Raw genomic sequence first — 25,419 nt, forward strand, 5'->3', positions numbered from 1 at the left:
TGGCTGTGAAGATTAAATGAGTTAATATATGCACAGTGCTTGGCACATGCTAAGCCCTAGATAAGCATTTGCTATTACTAGTACAGAGTAAGTCTGCCTCATTCCAAAATTCCTAAAGATTATCACTGGAACCAACCTTTACTTAACTTTTTGAACCTCTTTTTTTTTTTTAATTAAAACAATCTTGGGGAGCTTAATATATAGAATGAGTACATATTGGACAGACTATGTCAAAGTCAATGATCCGACGACCCTCCACCCCAAATATGATTTTTTAAAAGTGTATCTGAAAAAATCCTCTTCATCGAAATAAAAGTCACATTTGCATAAAGACATTTTAATCCTATTCGGTGATTCAGAGAGTTTTCTTGAGATAAGTCATAGCGGTGGAATGTACAAATCCATTTAAAACTTACTGTCAAAGTTACAGGAAATGATGGGGGTGTTGGCCCCAAACACGGTGGTGGCAGTGTACTTCTGTTTGTCCATGCTCTTCTCGTCTCCATCCTCAGTCGTGTCTGCACCCTAAAGAGGCAGAAAAGTCCATTACCAATGCCTCAAAACAAAGAGGCAAGAATTACAAAGAAATGGAATGGTGGCTTTTAAAAGGGACTCTTCTCATCCAATCACTCCATTTTTAAAGATGAATAAAGCCCAGCACAGCAAGTGTCTTGCCCAAGTTCACTTAGCTGGAAAGCGACAGGGCAAGAAGTTGAAGCCAGTCTTTTGCCTCAAGTCCAGGCTTACCAAACCCTGATGCTGAAAATTTAAAAGAGGAAAAGCATAAAGGATAAATAAGGGGATTAAAAGGGTGGGAGGAGGCTGAGAATAAGCAACATAGCAGGGTCAATGTGCCAAAATATAAAAATAGGCTGCGTTTGGACATGGTTCCTGACCACCATGTTGTTTTAGACAGACCACTGCCATTCTCTTATGCATTCCTTCCACCTTGGCACTTCTCCCTTCCCTGCCTTCTTTACTGTGTTTCCATATGAATTATTCTCTAATTCCGTGAGCCATCCTTCTGTTTTTCTCCCCCTCACATCTGTGTATTTAACTTTCTTGGTCTGTTGAACGGTTATAGTTTCCAAGGTACGATCCAAAGAACCTGTGCCTGGGATGTTAACAGGTGTCAACTGCAGCAAGGGTTTTAGAACAGATATATTTGGAAAATGCTGGGTGAAACATTAAACAGGTGTCTGTGGTAGAACTTCTTAGAACCTTTCCTATATGCATGGTGTATTCATGCAACAAGAGTTATTGAGCACCTAGGTTGTGTAGCCTTCTCCCAAATTATCTGCAGTCCTGTAGTGCTGGAGGGGTCCCTGTGGAGTGAGTGGTGTCTCCAACACTCATCTACTTTCCCTATGCCAATCTTATTTGAGTTTTGAGTACTTGTTACTTACGAGGGCGCCTTCAAGCTTAAAGATGGCACCTGCACCATGTGTTTCCGAAGGAGCCATTTTTCTTCTCCAGCGTCTGCGGCGAAAGGTATCTGAACTGCGCTGTTTCCAGTGAAATTTCCAGCCAATTAAAGAAGCATATTCCCAGCCGTCCCGGTCTTCATATTCTTCCATGGCCTAGACCAGAAGTAAAACTTTTAATGCTAATGATCATCATCATCATCATAACAACAATACCCCTTAACTGATAAAGGAGATTATTTGGTCAATCAACAAATAGGTATTGAAAGTCTACTCTGTTCCAAGCACTGTGTTACCAGCCAGTGATACAACAAAGAACAAAGGAGACAGGCTGTCTGCCCTTGCAGAGCTGATGAACTGTGGAAACATGGACAGATAACCAGGCAACTGACACAGAATGAGACGTTGCCAAGGTGGTGCCTATACCATCAGGAGAGGTACCTTATTCAGACTTGGGGAGGGTTAAGGAAAATGGATTTTTTTTTTTTTAAAGAAAATGGACTCTTTCTCAAATTGCTTTCTATTTCCTCACTTCATTAGCACATAAGACATCATTACTATGATAAATAGTTTGGAAAACATTGTTATCTCTACCTTATATGGGAAAAAATGACACCACCTTCCCCAGGATTTAAATGTCTCATCTAAGCTAGTAGCTGGCATAACTAATAAGTAAGTGATAGATCAGAGTATATTACTTCTGCAGTAACTAATAACTCATGAGGATAGGACTTTTTATCCTAAAAACTGTTTATATATAAATGTCTTCAGTTTTCAATGTTTTATGCAATTTAACAAATATGAGTGTCTACTGTGTGACAGGGATTGTGTTAAGAGCTGAGGAAGCAATGAAGAACAAGGTAAGACCAGGTCCTGGCCTTCATGTAGCTGACATTTACTGATGGAAATTGTATGTAAATATCTTAAATAAAAGTATGACTAGATTTAATAAATGCAAAATAATACCAAATAATATCTATGATCTCAGAAATAAGAGCTCTATGTGGGTTATTATCATTGTAGGATTTTTTTTCAACTTTGAACAAACATAATTCCAGGTCAAGCACAATCTTGTAATTGACCCTCTAGTAGTGTTAACAGTGGGATTGAAATATTTCAGGTAGCCAGGAGTGAGGAGGTTAGGGAATATGATCAAAGTCTCAATGATACTTTTTGGTAGAACTGGGTCAAGTTTCCAGTCTTCTGACTAGAGTGGCTCAGTATCACCTTGGTGCTCTCATGTGGAAGGAGAGAGTCAAGTGCCTCTAGGAGCTTCTCACTCCATCAGCATAGGGGTAGTTGAATAAGAAATATTCATTCATCAGCTCATTCATTCTCCTCCACTATTTATCAAGAACAAGTTTCTGAACTGGCAAGAAGGATACCAAGATGACTACGGTTCCATCTTTGTGCCCAAGAAGCTTACTTGTAATAAAAAGTAACTTCATTGCACCTGCTATGAGTCAGGCACTTTCTGGAATAGCCTCGTCTAGGTTCAGACACTGGCTCAATCACTTTCTAGACATGTGGCCCAGAGTCCATTTAACCTCTGTGAGCATTAACTATAAAATAAGGATAAAATGCAGATCTTGTGGATTATAGATAACGCACATTTAGTACCTAGCATATAGAAGACACACAACATATTCCACTTATTATTATGAGTATTATTATTGCACTTATTCTTCCATGTGTGCCTTATAATACCCTAATTAAAAGCATGGTATTGTACCCATTTTGCAGATGAGAAAGGAAATGAGGCCAAGATTTGAGTCCTTGTGTATCTCATTCCAAGTACTGAACTATTGCCACTCCTTCGTTATGATACCAAAATAATTTCTATTACTACTCTGTGGTGGTTCTTATCATTTAGCCTACTTCAGATCACCTGGAAGACCTGGTGAGAGATTGCTGGGCCCCGCCCCTGGAATTCTTAAAACAGTGGGTTTGGGGTGAGGCATTTCTAACACATTCCCAGGTAACGTGTTGTTGCTGGTTGGGGTGGGGAGCGCATTTTGAGAACCGTTGACCAGGGAGGGCCTTACGCCTTTGACTGGTGAATGGTTTCTGTAGAAATAGCCAAGGAACAGGAATTCTGTGTGGCCCCCGGCCTAGCTCCCTCCCAAGCTAACTCTTACCCTTGCAGTGCTTGAAGTGCTTTGTGTTAAATCCTTCTTGCGTTTTCGGACCAGCCTTCGCCGTCTATGAGTATGATACATTTTCTCTGCTGCAACCCAGGATTTGGGTTTATTATCAGGAGGAATGGTAATTCCATACTCCCAGCCTGGAACAGAGTTTGCAAACGGTTATCCCAAAGAGATGCATTTGCCAGATTGCCAGATAAACTTGCAGAAAATATCCAATCACTGTCTCTGCTCCCCCAGCATTCTCTCCTGTGCCAGTGATTTCCACTGCTCCTTTCACTTGGCTGCAATTCAGCCAAAACGAACACAGGTCTGTTCCCCTGGGTCCCTCTTCAATCAGCTTCCTTTGCGGCCACGGGGTTCTCCTCCCCTTTCATCCCTCCTCACTCATGGTAATTAAGTGCATCTAAGAATAAAGCACAGTGCAAGAGGCAGCCGGGGACAGGGTTGAAGGGTTTAAATCCCAGCATCACCACACACTGGCTATTTACTAAAAAAGTTTCTTGCAGGTTAGTAAACTTGTCTATGGCCCTATTTCCCCAGCATAAAGGTGAAGTATACTTTTAAAAAAAGAATTCAGGATAATGCCTGCAAATCACTAGGACTGTGCTTAGCACAGAGTTTGTGCTCAGTCAATGCTAACTATTACTATAAGGCTTGGTGTGTGCATCAAGATCAGCACAGAATTTATAATCTATTTGAACCCTTCTTTATCCATGCTTGTTCTTTCTTTTATAAGGAAAAGAAATCAGAGTTTCTCTTTTGATATTTCCAAATGTTAGATAGTTCATTTAACTTCAGATTACTGTTCATAGAAAAGGATAAACACCATTAACAGAAGCTATGTCAATAATCTACATTATTGCGTATCAACTATACCTCAAAAAAACCCCAAAACAATCTGCATTACTGCTGAATAGGATGACTTTTAAGGCATTTTACAGTCCTTCTTCCTGAGCCCCAGGGTCCTGAGTGTGATGTTCCCAGGGAGTCTATGGGGTATGATTAGAATAGAGAACATCCAAATTGCAGTTCCCTCCTAAATTCTTCATCGTGGATCCCCAGCACCTCAACGTGCAGACACCTGGCCCACTGTGCTCTTGTATTTTTCACTCTTGCCGCCCCACCCCCACCTGTCCAAGAACTTCCTTGTCCTTCAGATTTTGCATCTGAATAGTCACAGGTAATATCCAAGACCTGACAGTCACAGACCAACAGAAGTGGACTCCTCCCCCCAAGGAAACTTTACTCTGGTTAACCAGGGCCTTGCTGCAGAGACCCTACCAGGTAATAGATCTAAAATGTTACCTTTCTCATCCACTGCACGATTTATATCATATACCCATGCGTCATCTTCCCATTCCCAACCTGGAGGGCATGTCAGCTCACTGGGTGATGCTGCTTTATCACCGTTCTTTAGAAAGTAAAAACAAAACAAAATAAAAAATGAAGAAAAGTAAGCCATTGTATCAGATAAGATGCAAAGGTGAGAGGCTGCCACACACTTAACAATGGTATTTACATGCTAATTTACGAATCTCTAATCTCTATGCACAATTGCTACACAAGATTAGTTTTTCAGAATACCTTCTGTTTCCACTATTAGGGGGTCTGTTGGGTCAAACCATGGGAAATTGTTGTTGTAGATCAAAAATGGTCAAAAATCAGCAATTTCATATGGTCCAACAACATTATGAAATGGCACGACTCTCTTTATCAGGAATTATACTGGAAAGAAACCACCAGAGATGGATAAAGCATGAAAAACATGTGTTTTCAAGTACAAGGTAATGTCACTGGAAGTTCTAGATGCTGATCATGTAAGATTGAGCAAGGTTTAGGTTAAATATCGACTTAAATATTGACTACATTAAAACTGACAGTTATGAAAAAACGTTCATAAGAAGAGAAATAAAGGTGGTCCATAAACATACGGAAAAATGCTCAGCCTCACTTTATTTTTTTAATTTATTTTAAAAAATTATTTAATTTTTAGGCAGTGGGGAAGGGGCAGAGGGAGAGGTATAGTCAGAATCTTAAGCAGGCTCCGTGCCCAGCACCGAGCCCAACACGGGGCTCAATCTCATGACCCTGAGATAATGACCTGAGCTAAAATCAAGAGTCGGACGCTTAACTGACTGAGCCACCCAGGCGCCCCACAGCTTTACTTTAAATTAAAGGTGGGAAAATGGAAAGCACATCTGGGCACTGACAAAGCTGGTATGGTGGGGGTAGTGAGTATTTAGGAAAACAGCCCTCTAATATGCTGTTGCTGGAAATAAAAACGTATGAAGGCAGTTTGGCAATACTGATCAAAACTGCCCATGCACTGAAATCTGACCAAACCTGTCCGGGGATCTCTCCTGGACATAAACTTTCACAAGTGAATAAAAATGTATATATAAGGATGTTTACTGCTGCATTGCTTGAGAAAACCAAAGACTGGAAAAAAAATTAAAATGTCCACAAGGAGAGGATATTTAAATACATTATAGAGGGTGCACATAATAAGACACTCTGCAGGCATTTTTTAAGAAAGCTCATAGTTCGGGGCGCCTGGGTGGCTCAGTCGTTAAGCATCTGCCTTCAGCTCAGGTCATGATCCCGGGGTCCTGGGATCAAGCCCCGCATCAGGCTCCCTGCTCAACGGGAAGCCTGCTTCTTCCTCTCCCACTCCCCCTGCTTGTGTTCCCTCTCTCGCTGTGTCTCTCTCTGTCAAATAAATAAATAAAATCTTTTTTTTTTAAAAGAAAGCTCATAGATCTATATGTATTGATATCAAAGGATGCCCAAGATATATTGTTACATGAAAAATACAAGTTGTTGATACTATTTAGGTGTGTGCGTGGGGGGAAAGAAGTTTTGTAGTTGAGTATGAACAGAAACGAGATTTCGGTGGTTATCACTGGGGGGTGGAATGTAAATCTGCGAGAAGAATTACTTTTCATTTCCTTCTATGCTGTTTGAACATTTTAAAGACATACGCATTCCATTTGTTGTGATTTTAAAAAACTAAAAATAAATATTTATAATTAAAAAATTGCACAACTCAAACTTTACCATGTACCAACATCTAGTTAAACAGACCCAATGTCTTTCCTAGAGAAAATAATTAGAGATGCACTCGTGTAGCTTCAACCTAAGGTAAGGCTATTCAGGACACGAGTTAGAGCGGAAGAGAAGGGGAGGCCGCGCCTTGCGGTTGGTGGATTCGCAGATCACGGTTCCAAAGAGTCAGGGTTTGAGGCTCTCCGTGGGGAGGAGCCCGCTCACCGCATCAGTGTAGGTGTCCTCGGCTGGCTTCCACTCGCCCCCGGGGTAGCGACTCTCGTTCTGGTACACTTCATCCGTGAACTCCGTGTGACCCGCGTCAGCCTCAGTCAGCAAGCTGTGGGCCAGGCTCGTGTTACCAAAGGAGCAATGGTAGCCAACAACCCCAGCTCTGCCCCGTGGTCGGGAAACATCTACACCGGTTCCCTCCTGACGCTAGCCCTTGGGTTCGCCACCAAACCCTTCCTGCTAATAACTTCTGACATTCTGACATTCTTTTGAAATAGGGGCCTGCGGGAACAATAAGACCTAAACCACAGAGGACTCCTCAAGTTAGCAGGGCTGCTCCTTCTCAGTAATCAGGGTGGGGACTGGGAAAACAGTCTTGTGGGCAGCTCCTTATACAGACCTCACGCTCCGTATTTTTGTTTCAGTTCAGGATCGTTCAGCTATTTTGCAGCAAAACGCCTGGCTAAGAGTTCAAAAGAATAGGATGTTGTCCACCCTCATTCCCCCTATTTTAAAAAATGGAGTGGAGAAGGTCTCATGAGGCCAAGTGTGGAAATTTTTACTCATGGCTTTCATGGTCTACGTAACACAAACTGAAGGGAGGAGTTTAAATTTTCTGGATAGTTCCTAGGTCGACGGCCAAACCAGGTCATTTAAGACTCCAGACTCCATTTAGGTACTTAAGAAACCCACTACTGACTCTCTGCCATGCCAATTTTCCTCTTGGATTTGGAACTATTTTGACAACCCATAAAGGAAAGTACAGAGGCTCCAACTTTGACTTAAGTCTTCTGCCAGGTACCCACTCAAGTGAGGTTTCTTTTTCTTTTACCGTCCCGACATCTTTTCCCTGCCAAATCCTCCCTAAGAATCAAGCCCTGGAAAGAAATCAGAATAGAAGTGGCCCCAACTATATGTATAAATTAAGCCCATCCCATCATTTTCTGGGCCCCCGAGACGGAGAACAGAAGACCTGGCTGCCATCTCTGGGGTCCCATCGAGCCCTGACATGCTTTGACCCTCCACTTTTCCAAACACAATGCCTCCACCTTTCCCTGTCTTCACTAAGCTTCCTTCCTTCTCCCCAGTTCAAATCCCATTTCCCTTCTCCTCACCAGCAACCCCAACTCTATCCAAAGCAAGCTGTCATGGGTTAAAAGCAATCATGTGCAATCATCGGGTCTTAACAGACCAGACCAGACCCAGCGTGCTCATTTCCCTCCTTCCCTAATGCCTGTGATCACAGGAAACAAATGTGGAGAGAGAGGAAAAACTCTAGTTTGAGGCCTTGAAATCCAACTTCACAAGCTTGTTTCCTCCAAACTCAAGTATCCTGTCATGAGGTGGAGTAGAGGGAGCTCGGATTCTGATGCCGTCGGCAACATTCAGAGACCCAAACTCCAGGGCACACAAGCTTGCCTCCCCTCTACTGTTCCTTTCTTTTTCATAACAAGCTTCTGAGACACAATTCACATATCATTCAAGTCACCCATTTAAAGTGTACCCTCAGCTGTTTCTTACAGACATTCCATAATAGTTGAGTGCTAGTTTTGGTATCCAGGCTGGACTGGTACCACCTACAACCCATGTGTCTTTGGACAAGTTACTTAATCTCTGTAGGTCTCAGTTTCCTCACCTGTAAAGTGGAGATAATGCTCTTATTTGTTGGGAGGTAATTCTCTATGAGTTCTTGTGTTTCTGCAGTGTCAAGGATATTTATAGGAGGAATGATCTTAGAAGACAGAGAAAGCGTTTCTCTTTCTCTCTTGAGCAAAGGACCAGCATGCTTGCTACCCATTATAAAAGATTCAGGTCCCCTGGGGCGCCTGGGTGGCTCAGTTGGTTAAGCGACTGCCTTCGGCTCAGGTCATGATCCCGGAATCCTGGGATGAGTCCCACATCGGGCTCCTGGCTCAGCGGGGAGCCTGCTTCTCCCTCTGACCCTCTCCCCTCTCATGCTGTTTCTCTCTCTCTCTCTCTCTCTCAAATAAATAAAATATATAAAAACAAAACAACAAAAAAATAAATATTAAAAAAAAAAAAGATTCAGGTCCCCTAAGCTCAGGTTCCTCTCCTGTTACACAACCACTTCATGTTTAAGTGTCATCTGACCATCTTCTTGTCACCCTGTGGGAATTGGGGCTCTGAGGACCAGAGCAAATGTTAATACTGGTACTGCTATAGGTGGTGGCAGTGAAATCCTTGGTCTCTGACCCAGGAGTCCTATGTCTCCTGCCAGCATCCATGAAGTATGGCAGGTGACCTTGTTAACTTGCAAGTAAGGTAAAAATGTCAGACCCTTCCTAATTTTTGACACCACCTACCCTGTAGGGCTAGAGGCCAGATTCAATAAAGTGATTAGCACACTGGTGCTTAGCTCACGGCTTGACACATTCACGCATAGTAAGTTCTTAATAAATATTAGTACCAGGTGCTTTTTATATTTCCTTGTTTTATTATGGGCCACCAATGACATATTTTAAGTTTCTATGGACTTATGCTCAGTGGGTGTTACATAAATATTACCAAGAATGATGATGGGCAAGACTCATTTAGCAATTTCTAGGGAAAGGCTTTATTGTCATCCTTTTTTCTCAGAAAATGGAAAAACTTACCTTCTTTCAGGATCAACTATCCAGTCTCCTTCCCATTGCCAGCCTTTTGGAGGCAAAAAGAATTCCCTCTTGAGTTTTATTTTTCCTGTGACATCAGAAAATTTATGACGACCCACTAATCCAGAAGTGCCCCATTTTCCAAACATAAGAGCTTGGTTTTCATACTGTTAAAAACAAATTAGAGAAACACCATCAGAGAGAAGGAAATTAAAGGCCACCCATAAATTTTTAAGCCCATTTAAGCTAAACCATGAGGGAAAGTGAAAAAACTTTATACCCAGAAGGCATGGACCTAACTTGGGCAGCTACTGATGGTGCAACTTTGGGTAAATCACTCACCTTTCTAGACTCAGTATTCCCATCTGTTCTGGGGATAATACCACCAGTTCCCACAGAATTTTTCAAATGTGCAGTTGAAAGTGCTTTGTAAATAGCAGTATATCACACTAGTTGCTTCCATTATTATATTGAATGGCTCCAAATGGTTCTCTGAACCTAACTTTTTAAATACCCATGAAGTCCTCAATTTATGAATGTGCAGGTTTCTAAGAGTTTATTTGTAAACAGTCTACGGCCTAGAACTTGGGGAGCATTTCCCCGCAGAATCAACATTATAATTGATGGTACATTTCCCAGGCAGTCTACAAAGAACCTGTCTGACATATGAAGGTCCTTTAAGGCCCTGACCTTTCTGGTGCCTAAAAAGTTCTGTGCCTTCATTCCCTCTGGAAGGTAGTGGAGATGAAGACCAAGACCTTTCTTGAAGCAGGTTTAGTGGCAAAGACAGACTCTTGTTTACGGGGCATTTCTGTCTAAGTTAGAAGTTATAAATCTACAATGGTCTGCTCTTCACTCTGTCAACCTTCAAAAGGGTTGAGATTTGCCAGTGGTGAGTGTCCCTGTTTGGGTACAAGCTGAAACTTCCATGTTTCTGCTGATAAGTCCACTGAAAAGATGATTTGCAAGTGACAGGGGAATTTGAGGTTGAAGAAGGAAGAAGTTTGAGTAGAGGTTTGATGGGGAAATTGGGTTTAAGCAGACACAATAGTACCTGTCTCAGATATGGGTTCTGAGCCTTGAAAAGAGATAAGCTCCAGGAAGCAGCTAAAGAAGCTATTGTCACATGGGGCTGTGAGACTTCGGGGCATGTGCATGGCTCCTTTTGGTTTCTAAGTGACAAGGACACAGAGCAGAAGAGCAGGGTGTTCCCACTACTTCTGCTTGGAAGCCATCATGGCTACAGTAAAATCTAGGCAAGGAGTTCAGCAAGACTGTGAAGTACCTCCGGGACCTCCAGAAATGTGGTAGGGGATGGGGGTGCTGGGAGATTCTGCAGAGAACTGAGGTCTAGTATTGGCACAGGAAGGCAAGAACCAGTGAAATGTCCATTTTGTTATCAATGTGCCCCTACTGGTACCCATAGGTTGTGAGAATCTAAAGAAACTAGAGTCACGCAACTAAGATGGCATGGATTGTCTCTTTAAGATGAGTTGGAACTAGAGTCTGAGCTATGCAGGGAAGGATCTAGAAATGGGAAAGGATGAAAGGGAACCCTGGACAGGTTGATCTCTAGCCTCAGAGCTAGAGGGCAGGCCGATGCCAAGAAACCCACCAGGAATGCTGGAGCGAGCATCTCCTCCATGTGCCCTGATGCCCCCACTCTACCTTGCCCAGCTGACCGCACATAAGTAGCCATCATCCAGGGCCTTCCCCTTGGCTTCCAGCCCACCCTCTATTTATCTTCAATGGCATTTCCAAGTCTGCACCATAAAGGCTTCGTGTGGCTCCCATGTATTTCATGGTTTCTCAAAGTGGTCCACTGAGGCCCCATGTCCACCCATGCAGGAATCATTGCTGCTGCTAATCCCTCACTCAGTGACACAATCAGAATCTCTGGGGCAGCCCCAGCAGGCAGCATCTTCAACATATAAAAATATGCAGTTTTATAATCACTTAGGGAGGCCTTCCCTCCATGAATGTGTCTTCTGCGGTCCAAAGACCCCCACCTCCAAGCACGCCTCTCCAGGTCTGCACCTCCCCAGGGCCCTCATTACTGGCTTATTTATGTGTCAATCACTCTGGTGGGTCCCAGTGGGGACAACAAAACCTCCTGTCAATCTTTCCCCGTCCCCCCAGCTGAAGGTCCCTCGGATGAGATTTTAGGTAGTGCCAACGGCTGGGCGCTGATGGCTGGGTGCCAATGGATGAATATTTTCTCTAAGGATGACAACTAACAGGATGACAACTAACAGGTGGGGGAGGGCCACCACCACCAAGAGGAAAAGACAGTGATGTTACTGAATGTACCATTTCAGCAAAGACGGTGAATGTTCCTTCTGCGAAGCTATTGAACTTCTTCTCAACGGCACTCAAGCCCAGCCAGATGTTCACTCGCAGCTCTGCGGGCACCTTCGGTCCGTGGCTTTTCTCCTGCGGATACTGTGAGATGCACAAGAACATGCTCTGATGTTGGCAGCGGCACGGGCTATGACATCACGTTCAAGCCCAATGCAGACTGAACATCTAATCATCGTTCTCCCCCGTCTAATTTTATGTTTGCATAAAGTATTTCCAATGACCCTACAGCAGAGATTATAATAACAGCAAAAGCGGTGGTTCTCAAAATGTGAGCCACAGACCCCCTTGTGTCCTTGAGACTTTTCCAGGAGGTTCATGGAGTTAAACTATTTTCCTAACAATACCAAGATGTTCCTTGTTTTTTTCGCTGTATTGATAGGTTCAGTGATGGTGTAAAACCATGTGGATGAGACTCTGGGCACGCAGCACGAATCAGTGCAGTAACACCAAACCGAACCTGTGGTCACAGTCTACTTTCTCACTCTCAGAGAAGAAAACAAATACTAGTTTTACTTATGAATTCCCTCAATAAGACAGTAAAAATTACTAATCTTATCAAATCATGATCCTTGAGGACATCTTTTTTTTTTCCTAAGTAGGCTCCACTCACGACTCTGAGATCAAGAGTCGCCTGCTCTATGGACTGAGCCAGCCAGGCACTCCCATGAGTACATCTTTTTAATATTTTGTGTAATGAAATGGAAAGTACACACAAATCACTTCTGCTGCATATTAATGTATTTCTTGAGAAAAAGCTCTTGTGCAATTGCTTGAAATGTGAACTGAATTAACCTTTTTTTTTAATGGAAATCTTTTTTACTTGAAACATTTGACAGAAAAATATGGTTATTCAGACTTGAGTATGGGGCAGATGTTTCCTTGAACATAAACAAAGTAAGCCTGTCACTTCAAGGACAATAACTGACTGTATTCTGTTGCCAATGATAAAATTCAGGCTTTCAAGTAAAAATGAGAATTTTGGAAAACTTGTATCTGTCATGGTAAGCTTGATAGCATCATGATACATAAAGACTTTTCTGATGAGTAATATTAATCAAAGTGATTTTCTTTCAACATTGTAAGATGAAATGTGTCAATATTAGGAAGATTTGCTTAACTCAATGAACCGATATTTTCTAAATGATCAATGCTAAATGTTACAAAATCATGCATGGATAAAAGAACCATTCAAAGTACAAAATAAACCAATGGATTTCAGGGCAGCAGAGAATGAAAAGTTCACTGATATGGTTTCAAATTCCATACTGCAAATCGCCTTTTAGAAGCTACTACTTGAGTCTGGTGTTATACCAAAAATGTGTATCCACAATTATCTGTTTCCCTTTTCCAATTACATATCTATGTGAGGCCCAATTCTCTTCATATACTTCTCCTTTTTTCTAGAATTTTAAAAAAAGATTTTATTTATTTATTTGACAGAGACAGAGAGAAAGACAGCGAGAGAGGGAACACAAGCAGGAGTGGGAGAGGGAGAAGCAGGCTCCTGGCTGAGCAGTGTAGGGCTCGATCCCAGGACCCTGGGCTCATGACCCGAACTGAAGGCAGATGCTTAACTGACTGAGCCACCCAGGTGCCCCTCTCTTCATATACTTTAACCAAACAACTTATTCTATCAGATTAAATGTAGAAGCAGATATGAGGATCCAGTTAATTTCTGTGAAATTAAAGAGGTTTGCAAAAATGTAAAACACTCTTCTAATTTTGTAAAGAGAATACAGTTATATTTTATTAAAAATACGTAATTTATGTTAACATGTAATGGGTTTGATTATTGTTATTTTAAAATAAATAAATATTTTTTAAATTTCTCACTTAAATTTCTATTAGAGTAAATATTGATAGCTGTAACCCACAAAACAAAAGCTCCCTGGGGTCTTCAATAATTTTTTTGAGTGTAAAGGGGTCCCAAGACCAGCAAAAAACCCCCATGAATTAAATGTCTCCCTAAACTGGATAATGAGTGTTAACACAATCAATAAATACATTACAACATTGTCTTGAAAGCATTTTGCTGTTTTTCCCCTGAGTTCTAAAACCTAACAGAGAATACCATGTTGTCTCCTCTCCCACCCACTGCGAAATTTTATTTATTAATCAGTTTGCTTCCACCGACTGCTGACAAACACAACTGTAATTGTGGTTCTATCTGAAGTAAAATTTGTTCCACCAAGAGATACTTGAAGGAAGATAATCACTCTGGTTCTATTTTCACTTTCCTGATTAAAGAACAATGAGTACATTTATTAAAAGTTAGCAGATATCTGCTTGTTTTAAAAGAACACTCCCCCCTGACTGCTTTTTCTCTTCTTGATTTTTATTTCTTTCCCCCCAAATCCAAAGAACTAGGCTGGAGTTGCCCAGGGACAGGGATGTCAAATGCAGCTGGGACTATTTTGATTTCTTGGTTTTCAGCCCCCGGCCCTCCCTTGGTTCTCCATAAGCACATGGAGAGCAGTTTGTAATGGAGGGTCCGGGGATGGGCTTGCGGGAGTCTATGAAGCTCCCGAATCCTGTATTAAACATTGGATGCACGTGAGATGTGCATTCTTCTGGAAGAGAGGGCCGGTAGTTTCCATCAGGTTCTTAAAGGAGCCCATGACTCTAAAAATGTTCAGAACCAACTGCCCTAAAGCAGCAAATTCTCAGAAGTTTTCAATCCGAGGACCTATTTGGTCAGGGCATAGATTGCATGGACTATTATTACTTTCTCCTTTTTTTTCTACTTCCTGAACACTCTCTAGAAGGGAAGGGAAGGAGGCATTGCTTAGCATGAGACATTAGAAGAGGAAAATTCATGCCAGAAAGCACAGCATTCACAATGTCACATTAATATTAGTGTCACAGAGATCTCTGCAGAAGTGTCCTCGCCTGAATGCTAGCAGACTCCAGATCGCTCTCTGGGAATTACCACCCTAGGGGAAGTTGCCAGAAAATGGGTCGGAATCGATCACGATCGTCCTAGTCATTCAATGATCAGCAAAGAAAGCAGCCCCTTCTCGGGAAGGCAGGTTTTGCATTTAAGCAGTTCACATTACACAGAGATGAAGCCGTACCTTCAGCAAGATGGTTTGGGTTTTCCCACAGTATTTCCCAGATGCATTCTCACCACTGGTGGAGTATAAAACCTGATGTGCAGGAATGCGTGCATAGGCCAGTCTTTTCTCTCCCCGGATCATCCAGATGATAATGTCAGGCATACTGTTCTGCGGCTGGTCATGTGGGTGGATGGAAAAGGAAGCAAAGCTGGAGTTAGTCTACACAGAAGGCTGGCTGCAGGCTGGCTCCTCAGGGCTCCCCTTAGCAAAGAAACTCTGTGGTTAGGGATCTGTCTGAATCCCCGAGTTGCCCATGTCCTGGGACCACACGGAGCCTACGTGGCTGGGCGGCAGACCACGGCTAGCCAGAAGGGATAGGGTGCAGCAGAGGTGGGGCTTCACCTGCCCAAAGCCTGACCTACATGGCTCTGAGAGGTATTCTAGGAAATCCTCCCTCTTCTCTCAACCATCATCTGAAGAAAGCCCTCAACAGCAGTCAGGGGTTACGGATTCCTTAAGTGTCATAGGACACAAACAAAGCATCTCCAGCTCACAATCCAGTGTTTGCCAAATCTGAGATATTCATTTAGTTTTTTTAAAACCTCTTTTTTTTTTTCTGACTATAAGGGTGATATAAGTTCACCATAGGAAACTTTGAAAGTACCAAAGCATAGAAAGCAGAAAATAAAAATTACTTCTAATCGCATGTTTTTGCAAATGTATTTCTATCCACAACTATATTACGATCCCCCTCCACCCAAATCTCTGAGGCTCAGTAGGAGGGGGCTCCTACTGTCTTGGTTTTCCAGTTCCCAGAGGTTAATGGCAGCCAACATTCATCTAGCACCACTGTGTGCCCCGCACTGTGCTAAGCTCTTTATATTCATCATCTTCTTGAATCTTCACAATACAGTGCTGTGAAGCGAGTACTACCATGATCTCCATTTTATATATGGGGAAACTGGAGCTTAGAGAGGTTGCCCAAGTTTACATATGGTAGGTCCAGGATTCACAAGTCTTCCCAATCCCAAGCAAAGATGGCACTTCCATCCTCTGTGCTACACAGATTTGCTACTTTATCCCTCTACTTGAGGTATTCTCAGATTGTATCATGATAATGATAATGACTTATCTACTTTGAAGACCTTTCCAGGACCACCAACTCAAAATTCTTCTCCTGTCCTCCCTTCAGTGATGCTCAGCCCATTACCCACTAGCATCCCAGCCCAGTAACTCCTTGGTTGCACCATCTGTCAGATCTGCTCAATATCCAAGATAATACACTAGATTCTCCAACCACCTTCTCTAGCCGTGGTGCCATTCCACAGAATCCGCCTTCCATATCAAGTGACCTCCGAGTAGTTTACAAGTCCTACCTCTTCAGTCAGTTGCAATAATTTCTCAAGCCAGTCCTCAATTTCTGCCAGTGTAGACTTCACCTCTGTGGCCTCAGACCTCATCCTCACAGCTGCCTCGTGGATCTGGGAGAGAGATCGGGACCGCAGCTTTTGGATCTGAGTGTCAAGAACTGTGACATTAGCTTTTCCTTCCGTAAGAGGCAACGTGTACCTAAAGAAAGAAAAGAAACAGATAATCTGCAGAATAGCTTTCTGGGCTTCAGAGCTGTCGAATTCATTTATTTGACTTCCATCTTGCAAGCCATACCGGTTTCCTGACTGCATCAGCAGGAGCAGGTTTAAGCTGAAGTTGAGCGTATGTGGTGCTGGCAGAGCAGACCTGCCAGACTCTCCTAACTCTCACGAGGAATGCGGGGGATTAAAATTCCCAAGCAATTTCTTGGGTTTGACTCCAGGCCCGTGGAGTTGCTGGAGAGAAGATGGAAACAGCTGCAGCGTTTGTGGGGAACAGGCCCGCCTTTCTTTTGCTTCTTACAACCAGTGTACAGACGCCCCAAGACGAAGGAGGGGAAGGCAGATTACAGAGCATTTAGCAGAAGGGTTCTTGAGGACCATCCACCCCTAGGCAGTCCGTGGAGGGGGGCGGAGGGGCTCAGGAGGTCTGCAAACCCCTGGAACTTATTTGAAAAGTCTATGTCTGTGTTGGCAGGCAGTGTGATAGATGATAAAGACCCCATGCTTTGCAGCTGACCATCCGGGTACAAATCCTGGCTCCACCATTTACTAGTTCTGTCGTCCTGAGCTTCTTAATCTCTTGTTTTCCTATCTTCAAATGTGGGAAAACAGCATCTATCTTTTAGGGTTGCTGTGAGAAATAAATGAATTCATACATGGAGAGCATTTAGAACAACGCCGACTGCAGAGTAAAGTCTGAATGACTTTGCCATCCTCATCAAGCTTGGTCTTCCTCACTATCATAGTCTCATTAGATATTCAAAGGGGCCCATTAGTTCCCAAAAGGTTAAGAACCACTTGTGGAGGCAAAGCTCTCATTAAAATTAGGAGTCTAGAACCGCTGAGCTGGGGCCAGCATTCACCACCTTGTGCAGAGTCTTCCTCTCACTATGGTAGCTGGTGGGGCCACTGGGTAAGCCTGTCACCAATTCCAGGAAGTTCTACTCACGTTGTTTCTACCTAGAAATTCCATTGATTCGAATGTCCCCTAGCTTCTTAAATGAAGGAAATCCTAGCATGACTTCTTTTAAACACAAATTTCCTGTTATAACAAGTTAAAAAGATTCCATCTGATTCTTCAAAAACAGTTCACATCCATTTGGTTCAAAAACTGTGTAAATAGATAGTTCTGTGTTTTGCTCAGCAAACCCTAAAATTCACAGAATTTTCTACACGAAGCTATTACCAAATGTTTGTTTGGTTGCATTAGTAATTATGGTAATGCACTGGAAAGGTTAAGTTCCTGGAATGATTCCTTGAGGCAAAAATGCACATGGAAGCGGCTAGCTCCTAAGTGAGACCTTCAATAAAGAGATGTTGCCTGTGTGAAGCACGCAACAGGAAAAGGTTTATGGATAAACCCAACTCTGGGCATCAGATGCATCATTTCACCTCCTTGGGCCTCTGTTTCCTCACCCCTAAAATAAGGAGACTGGGAGAGATGACCTCTTAAGACCCAGATTTAAATCTTCTGAATTCAAACTAGAGCCCAGCCATGCTCTAATCTCAGCTGCGTGTCAATGACCTAGCTAAACCACTAGAAGGCACAAGAAGACAGGGAGACTGAGGGCATTGGCCCGGGGCAGGGCGGGGCGGGGGGGGGGGCGGGAGTGCAACCATCCCTGTTTTTTGCTGCTTACAAGTTTTCAATATGCTTTTCTTTTTAACTTCCCTGTCCACTGCACTATTAGTCAATATTGAAAATGAGTTTGGTATGAATCACTTCCCCCTTTGATACCCGAATGCCCAGAGATCGGAGCTGTTCCCCACGTCACAGTTACAAAAGTTTCTCTGGCTCCAGTCAAATCTACTGGCTTTGTGAAGGGAGTCTTAGCCAGAGTTCAACAGGCATTCATTAAAAAGGCAAGTAAAAAGGCTGTTTCTAAAAATGTGTTTGTGAATTAGGAATGTTATTGTGAATGGGGAGGTCAATGCTCCACCCCGAGGCCCCATTCTCTGGGGGAGCCAGGAGTCCCCTTTCTCCTGGCAGTGGGCACACAAGGATTGACGGGAGGGAGTCAGGCCTAGGCCTGCTCCCTCCTTCCTTCTCCCCACCCCTTGCCTGAGGCTGCCCTGGGATGTGCTTCCGGAGGGGCCTTGGCCTCCGGAGGCTGCTTTAGAATTGTCACGGTATCCGAAAGTGGAGCTTTTCCTGGTGGTGATTCAGAGACTCCTCCCAGTGACTCGGGCCTTTTGAGAATCTTGACTAACTCAAATTCATTTTTTAGGCAAACAATGGAAACAATTCTAGAGGCTCTTTTCATCTCACAGGTTTAGGGAGGAGAGCATGACTGGGAATTCTGAGATAGGAACAAGATCACTGTACCTTGTATCTTCTATAACTTCATCGATCAGCTTCAACCATATTTCGGCCAGCTGGCTTGCAGGAACTTTACCTTGCACCCCTGATTTCAGAGCCTCTAGGTTCAATTGCTGGAGAGTTTGGAACGAGGAAATAATTGGTCATTGTGCATCATGCCCTTAAACTCAGTAAAGATTTAACGTTTATCTTTAAGAAAAAAAATGCACAAAAGACTTAACAGAAAAACCAGAGCATTTAATTTTTTACATTTAAAAATGCTCACCATAGCTTAGCACTATTTACTTGTCTTCAAAATGCAATCAATGCTGACATGTACAAGTAATTGGGCGATCTCTCCTATACCTTTGACCTTTGAAACCATGTAAATATTTTATGTATTCAAAAAGGAAATAAAATAAAACCAACAAAGATGGGGGAAGGAATGTCAACATGGGATATAAAAGAAACAAATGACCTGTATTACAGATGAATAACATAACTACACCAAACTAACCCAAATAACTTTTGAACACAATATTTTGATGATAGACTCTCAGTTTAAAAAAAAGAAAGAACCATGAACATATCAAACTCTAAATTGGTTTGTTTTTTGCAGTGGTTTATCTATGGATTTTAGGATTTAACAAACGAGCAAATGAGGTTTCTCACTGTTGGAGAAAGGAGGTAGAACTATAGAAATCGGGAAGACTAGAATAAACCTGTGATATTAGAATGGAATTGGAATTATCCTTATAAATTCATTGCTTTTCATATATTGAGAGATCTAGAAATAAACTGACATGTGAATAATGTGTGTGTGCATGCTCGTGTGTAAGCCTGTCCACTGAGAAGGCCTGGAAGCAATGACGTCTAAATAGTAGTGAGTATTCTAATACCCAGATGTTGGTTCTTACATGCTCTTTTACTAAAAGGAAATAGAATTCCTTCGGAAAACAGCGATTTGGGCTAGGGCAGGTAAGTACAAGATGAGCCCGGAACATACTGCCTGTTGTGTCACTTTGAGCATCTGCTGACAGACAGATGGAGAGAGGGCCCTCCGTGATGATCAAAAGTCCTGATCCTGGGAAACCACCATCCCGTCCAGATTAGCACTGGAATATGGACAGCGTGGTCAATGTTGATGAATAAGGCTGAAGAACACCCAAAACATAATCAGAATAGAGGGGTGACCAATTCTTTACTAATTCCCTCAAAACAGAGGACTGGAAGTTAATACCACAACTAGACTGCATATCAGTTGCAGCTTTATTATGTGAACAATCAGGCTTAAGTTGACTTAAACCTACAATTCTCCTTCAATACTGTCTTTATAACACAAAACAATATTTTTAGATTTTGCTATGGACTCTTAGATGAGGTATATTCGAGGACCCCCACACATATTGGTCCTGCCCTGACAGAGGTTAGATCTTAGAAAAAATTAATACTAAGGTAATTTGGAAATCAAAACACTAATAACAGATGGATTTTATCAGTACCTGATAGAAGTAATTTAGAATCTTTGACTTAGAATATCCCAACCATGTGCCCCTTCTCATCAATGTCAACTAGATGGAAAATTACAGATAGCCCATCTAGGCAGTTTCTACCAGAGAGTACCCCCAATCTCCAAACAAGGTCTTCTAGTTTACAAAAAGTATAAAATGTCAGGCTCTGGTTCCTCTGAGCCCACCTAGTCCCACAGAGGAGATTTTTACTCCTTTAACAGTAAAGTTCCAAGGGCTGCATGTTTCTATTGGAATGAACCCTTCTCCACACCACACCTCACTGTGGCAGAAACTGTGGGTTGAGCTCCTACTTCAGTATCCACCCCCACCTTCCTCAGTAAGAGGGCTTTTATCGGGCCATCTGTCAACCCAAGCATAAGACTGCATTTCCCTATTCCCTTATAGTAGGATGTGGCTGTGTGACTGGATTCTGGCCAATGGAGAATGAGTAGAAGTCAAGTGTGTGACTTCTGGGTCTTTCCCTTCAAGGGAAAGGCCCGGGTCATCTACTTCCCCATTCCTCTTTCCTCAGGCTGGAGGGCAGGTGTAGTGGTGAGCCGCCTCCACCAGGCAGACAGTGACAACCCCTTAGTGGTGGCAGAGAAACAAGGGGGAAGGAGTCTGGGTCCCTGGTACTCCCGAACCTCCATACCAGGCTTGGAACACATACCTCAACTGTTACAAAATAGCTTTTATCTTGCTTATCACTATATTCTGAGGTCTTGTGTTAGAGGGGTCTAGCCTAAAACTAACACAGAATTTACCGTTTGGTGGAAAGGAAATGTAGAAAAGATAAACTTACCAGCCGTTCTGCCATGGCTAGGAGAATGTTCACCGCATCCAGGCGATGACTAATGTCCTCCCAGTATGAAGTCAGGGTAACAACTGGCTTTGTGTGGGCCCAAGGCAAGTAATAATAGTAGTTCCCTGGTGTAGAACATTGAGAGTCAATGAACACTGGACACTTAAACAACATGTTTACTAAGAGATGTGCAAACGGGGCTAACTCATTGATCTGTATGTGAAATGGTTTGGGATGATGTTTTTTAAGTTTTATTTGAAGGAACTGAGGGATAGTTGTTTTGAAAATCTCTCTAAAATACCCTAGTAAACTGAACACAACAATTTTAGGATCTGGTAGTGGTTCAGGATCAGGTGTCTGAACATCACCGATGATCATGTAACATGGGAGCAGAAAATCCATGGCACAGGAGGTTAGATTGTATGTGTCTGCACCTGCTATTCTAAATAAATATTTTTGCTGAAATTGGGGCAAAAAAAAAAAGAGAGAGAATTTTCTGTTTTCTAAAGTCTTAGCTGGATACATGGGGTTTGGTATTACTTAGAACCTTACGATGGTTAAGAATCATCAGCCAACATTTTCTAGCACATTTTATATTTTTAACTCTGCTTGTACAGAATTTAGTTAAAAACTATGGCAATACCATTGGAATTTCTTTCTCCTTTCTGTAGACTTTTAAACCATTTGTTGGGGCATCTGGGTGGCTCAGTCATTAAGCATCTGCCTTCCGCTCAGGTCATGATCCCAGGGTCCTGGGATCAAGCCCTGCATTGGGCTCCCTGCTCAGTGGGAAGCCTGCTTCCCCCTCTCCCACTCCCCCTGCTTGTGTTCCCTCTCTCACTGTGTCTCTCTCTGTCAAATAAATAAATAAAATCTTTAAAAAAAAAAAAACAAACCATTTGTTGATAACCTTCACTAGAGAATTCTCATACTCTGCTTTCTATTATGACTTATTTTGTACATTAGAATGTAAACTCCTTAAAAGCAGGGACTGTTTCTCGTCCACCTTTGTTCAAATACAGCTATTCACTCCTCACAGCAACTTCGGAGAAGAGGCTGAAACTGAAGTTTACAATTAAGTGATGTGGCTAAGGTCACAGTGCTAGTGATTCACAGAATGAAGACCAGAAGCCGGATTTTCCAGGGCCTGAGCCAGAGTCCCGTTCACTTCAACTATTCAATCTAAGAGTAGTTTGGGGCTTAGTTGGATGGAGTTGGGCAGAGCTGGAGCTGATCTGGGGGAGCTCTGAGTTCAGCAAGTCGCCATCTTGTGATTTTACAAAGCAGAGCCAGCGTGAAAGTTGGACATAGGAGAGGGAACTAGGGTTCAGACCCTGGCAAAGAGCCTGTGACTTCCTGGGTTTGACCCATCTTGAAGGTGCTTAAACTCCAGACACCTCCCTTTCCCATTCAACCTTTTCTTCCCACAAAGCATATGCTGAACATAATGGCTGCCAAAGGGAGAATATGCCGGGTGCTTCTTGTCCTGTGGTGCACCCACTGTAAACACATAAGGAGAGATGGTTAGACTGAATCCTACCATCAAATACGGCACGGCTGTATTGAGTGGTTGATGCCAAAGGCTTACAAGTTGTGTCAAACTTGTTGCCATAGTTCCCAATGCTGACTTCAAACTGAATGGCCTCGCCAACATCTTGCAACATGGTGGCTGAATGGAACACTGCAGACAGGCTATACTTCCGTCTTCGTTGGTATTTCTATAAAGTATGAGTAGACATGAGGCTCAGTGAAACTTGTTTTGCTCTTATTTTTATGTGGGTTTCTAGCAGGTGTATCTTAAACCTAATAATTAGTGTTGAATTAAATGTCAGTAGAAAATGTTCTTAAATCTAGCAGTTTCTCTTGTACTCATTCAAGTGGGCAAAGATAGAAGTACCAGGATGTTCACGGCAGTGCTGACTGAAATAGAGAAAAAATGAAAATACAAATGTTTATCAATAAGTCACCGGTTAAACAAATTATGTTACATTCATATAACAGAATAAAGTTAATAAAAAGACAGGTAGATCCACATGTGCAAACATGGAAAAAAGACACTTTTAGGTGAACCCATTGAATATATATTTTAATATTGGCATATGCATGAAGGAAGTCTGGAAGAATAGAAATAAAATTGTTAACAGTTACATTGGGGAAGGTAGAGCGATTATGGCTAACCTCACTTTCTACCTTTTTAATTGTTTGAATTATTATTAATTTTCTAATCAAAAACAAAGATTTTTTTAATAAAGATTTTTAATGTAAGATTTTAAAAATAAGTGAATTTAGGTGAACTTATTTTTCTGTTTTCTGAAATAGAAATCAACCTTTTTTTTCCTTTCTTTCTTTTTAAAAGAACTACTGGCTTACTGAGTGTATGTGTATGTGAGGGAGCCGAACAGAGGGCCAACAATGACCACACTGAGGATCTTTCAGCCTAGCAGGCATGACCATGAGCCCTTCAGGCCTTCCTTCATCTGGGCACATAAAGTCACTTGACTCTACTTCCTTCCCCAAATCCTTGCTCAGATGGCATCTCTCCTTCTTTGTGGATCATATCCCCACTGATCTTTGGGTACCTTGCCTTCTTTAGTCAAACAGAGCCATGCAATGGTTTAAATTGCTGTATTGCATTATGTCCTAGGCATTCTGCCACTTAATACTGTCCACATCTAGAGCCTTTCCGGGTCCCTGTTGGCACCCAGTCTCTGTAGACACTTGCCCAGCTTGGGGGTGAGACTATATAGTAGTTACTATAGTGTAGGCACATTGGCTACCTGCTTCACTAGAGAACTCATGGAGAGCCATGAGTGATAATAAATTGTATGACAAATTCTCACCATAGCAAGTTTAGTATGGAAATCCTTAGAGAAGGAACTCCCAGATCTGTAGTCCTTCCATTTGAGATCTGGAAACCACATTGCTATCAAACTTTGGCATATGATGACTTTTTTTTGTTGTTGGATTTGCCTTTATGCATTCCTACCTTGCTACCAATTTGTATGCCATAATCTAAGTATCAAAGTAATGACACTTTTCACCTCTGGGAAGCTAACAAAAATTACTTGATCCCTGTAGGATATTTATTAACTGATTTTCCTTTCTTTTGTTATTCATTCATACCATGGCCTTTATTCTATTAAATGAATCACAATCATGGGTAGGTCTTCTGCCTTGTATAAGAACGTGTTCTTGCATTTACAGAAGTACTTAGACAATAGTTTCAAAAACTTCTTTTCTTAAATTGTGGTAAAACACACATAACATAAAATTCACCATCTAAACCATGTTTAGAAGTGTCCAGTTTGGTGATTAACATAATAAAAAAATAAAAATAAAAGAAATATCAAAAAAAAAAAAGTGTCCAGTTTGGTGGCATGAGGGACATTCATTCACACTGTGTAACCATCACCACCATCCATCCACAGAAGTCGTTGTATCTTACAAAATGGAAACCTTGTACCCATTAAACCCCAACTCCCCATTCCCACCTACTTTCTGTTTCTATGAGTTTGACTCCTCTGGGTATCTCATGTAAGTGGAATCAAACAATATTTGTCCTTTTGTGACTGCCTTATTTTACTTAGTGTAATGTCTCCAAGGTTTAGTCATGCTGCAGCATGTGTCAGAGTTTCCTTCATCTTTAAGACCGAATAATTCTGCATCGTACTGCTGAAAGATAAACTGAGGTATATTAAAATTTTTAAGATTTTATTTGAGCAAACATATATTTGACTGGGCGGTGACAAAGCAGAAGTGGCTAAGAGTGCTCCACCTGCAGGACCCAGGGGAAAGACTTTTAGAGAGCAAATGTGGAAGGAAGACAAGTAAATTATTTGATTGGCTATAGCTTAAGTGGGTGCATTATTTGGGAAAGCCTAGCTGGTTAATTGCTATTTGTTGTCCTTTGGTTTTGATTTCTTTTTCTTTTTCTTTTTTTTTAAGATTTTATTTATTTATTTGAGAGAGAGAGAGGACAAGCTGGGGGGGGGGTAGGGTTAGAGGGAGAGGGAGAAGCAAGCTCCCTGCTCAGCGAGGAGTCCCCGATGCGGGACTTGATCCTGGGATTCCAGGATCATGACCTGAGCCGAAGGCAGACGCTTAACCGACTGAGTCACCCAGGCGCCCCTGGTTTTGATTTCTTAACCTTGAGGCATTTATAGGCTTACGTTCTGGTTTGCTTATAGAGGCTGCCAAGACATCAGAGCCACCATCTGTCCATGGCCCTTGTATAGTCAATTTAGCAGCGTGTACTTCTTACATTGGTTTATCCATTCATCTATCGATGGACTACTATCCATGGATTGCTTCTACCTTTTGTTTACTGTGAAGAATGCTG

General features: G+C 42.2%; 1 protein-coding gene across 6 annotated transcripts in view; it reads right to left on the minus strand.

Moving 5' to 3' along the window:
• MYOF (myoferlin) overlaps positions 1-25,419 on the minus strand; it is a 153,764-nt gene that overhangs the window by 43,695 nt on the left and 84,650 nt on the right. For all 6 annotated transcript variants that reach the window (XR_003518662.2, XM_027587430.1, XM_027587404.1 and 3 more), the window contains 12 exons: positions 22,621-22,798; positions 21,081-21,205; positions 18,795-18,901; positions 16,253-16,445; positions 14,895-15,050; positions 11,770-11,901; positions 9,463-9,626; positions 6,842-6,956; positions 4,877-4,982; positions 3,563-3,708; positions 1,407-1,580; positions 417-525 (listed from right to left, as the gene is read on the minus strand). Coding sequence is in view for 5 of the 6 variants with exons in the window: in XM_027587430.1 (XP_027443231.1) it covers positions 417-525; positions 1,407-1,580; positions 3,563-3,708; positions 4,877-4,982; positions 6,842-6,956; positions 9,463-9,626; positions 11,770-11,901; positions 14,895-15,050; positions 16,253-16,445; positions 18,795-18,901; positions 21,081-21,205; positions 22,621-22,798 (1,705 nt within the window). In the remaining variant the exon portion in view is untranslated. The remainder of the gene's footprint in view (positions 1-416; positions 526-1,406; positions 1,581-3,562; positions 3,709-4,876; positions 4,983-6,841; positions 6,957-9,462; positions 9,627-11,769; positions 11,902-14,894; positions 15,051-16,252; positions 16,446-18,794; positions 18,902-21,080; positions 21,206-22,620; positions 22,799-25,419) is intronic.

Source organism: Zalophus californianus, chromosome 15 (genome assembly GCF_009762305.2).
Source record: "Zalophus californianus isolate mZalCal1 chromosome 15, mZalCal1.pri.v2, whole genome shotgun sequence".
Classification (NCBI taxonomy): Eukaryota; Metazoa; Chordata; class Mammalia; order Carnivora; family Otariidae; genus Zalophus; species Zalophus californianus.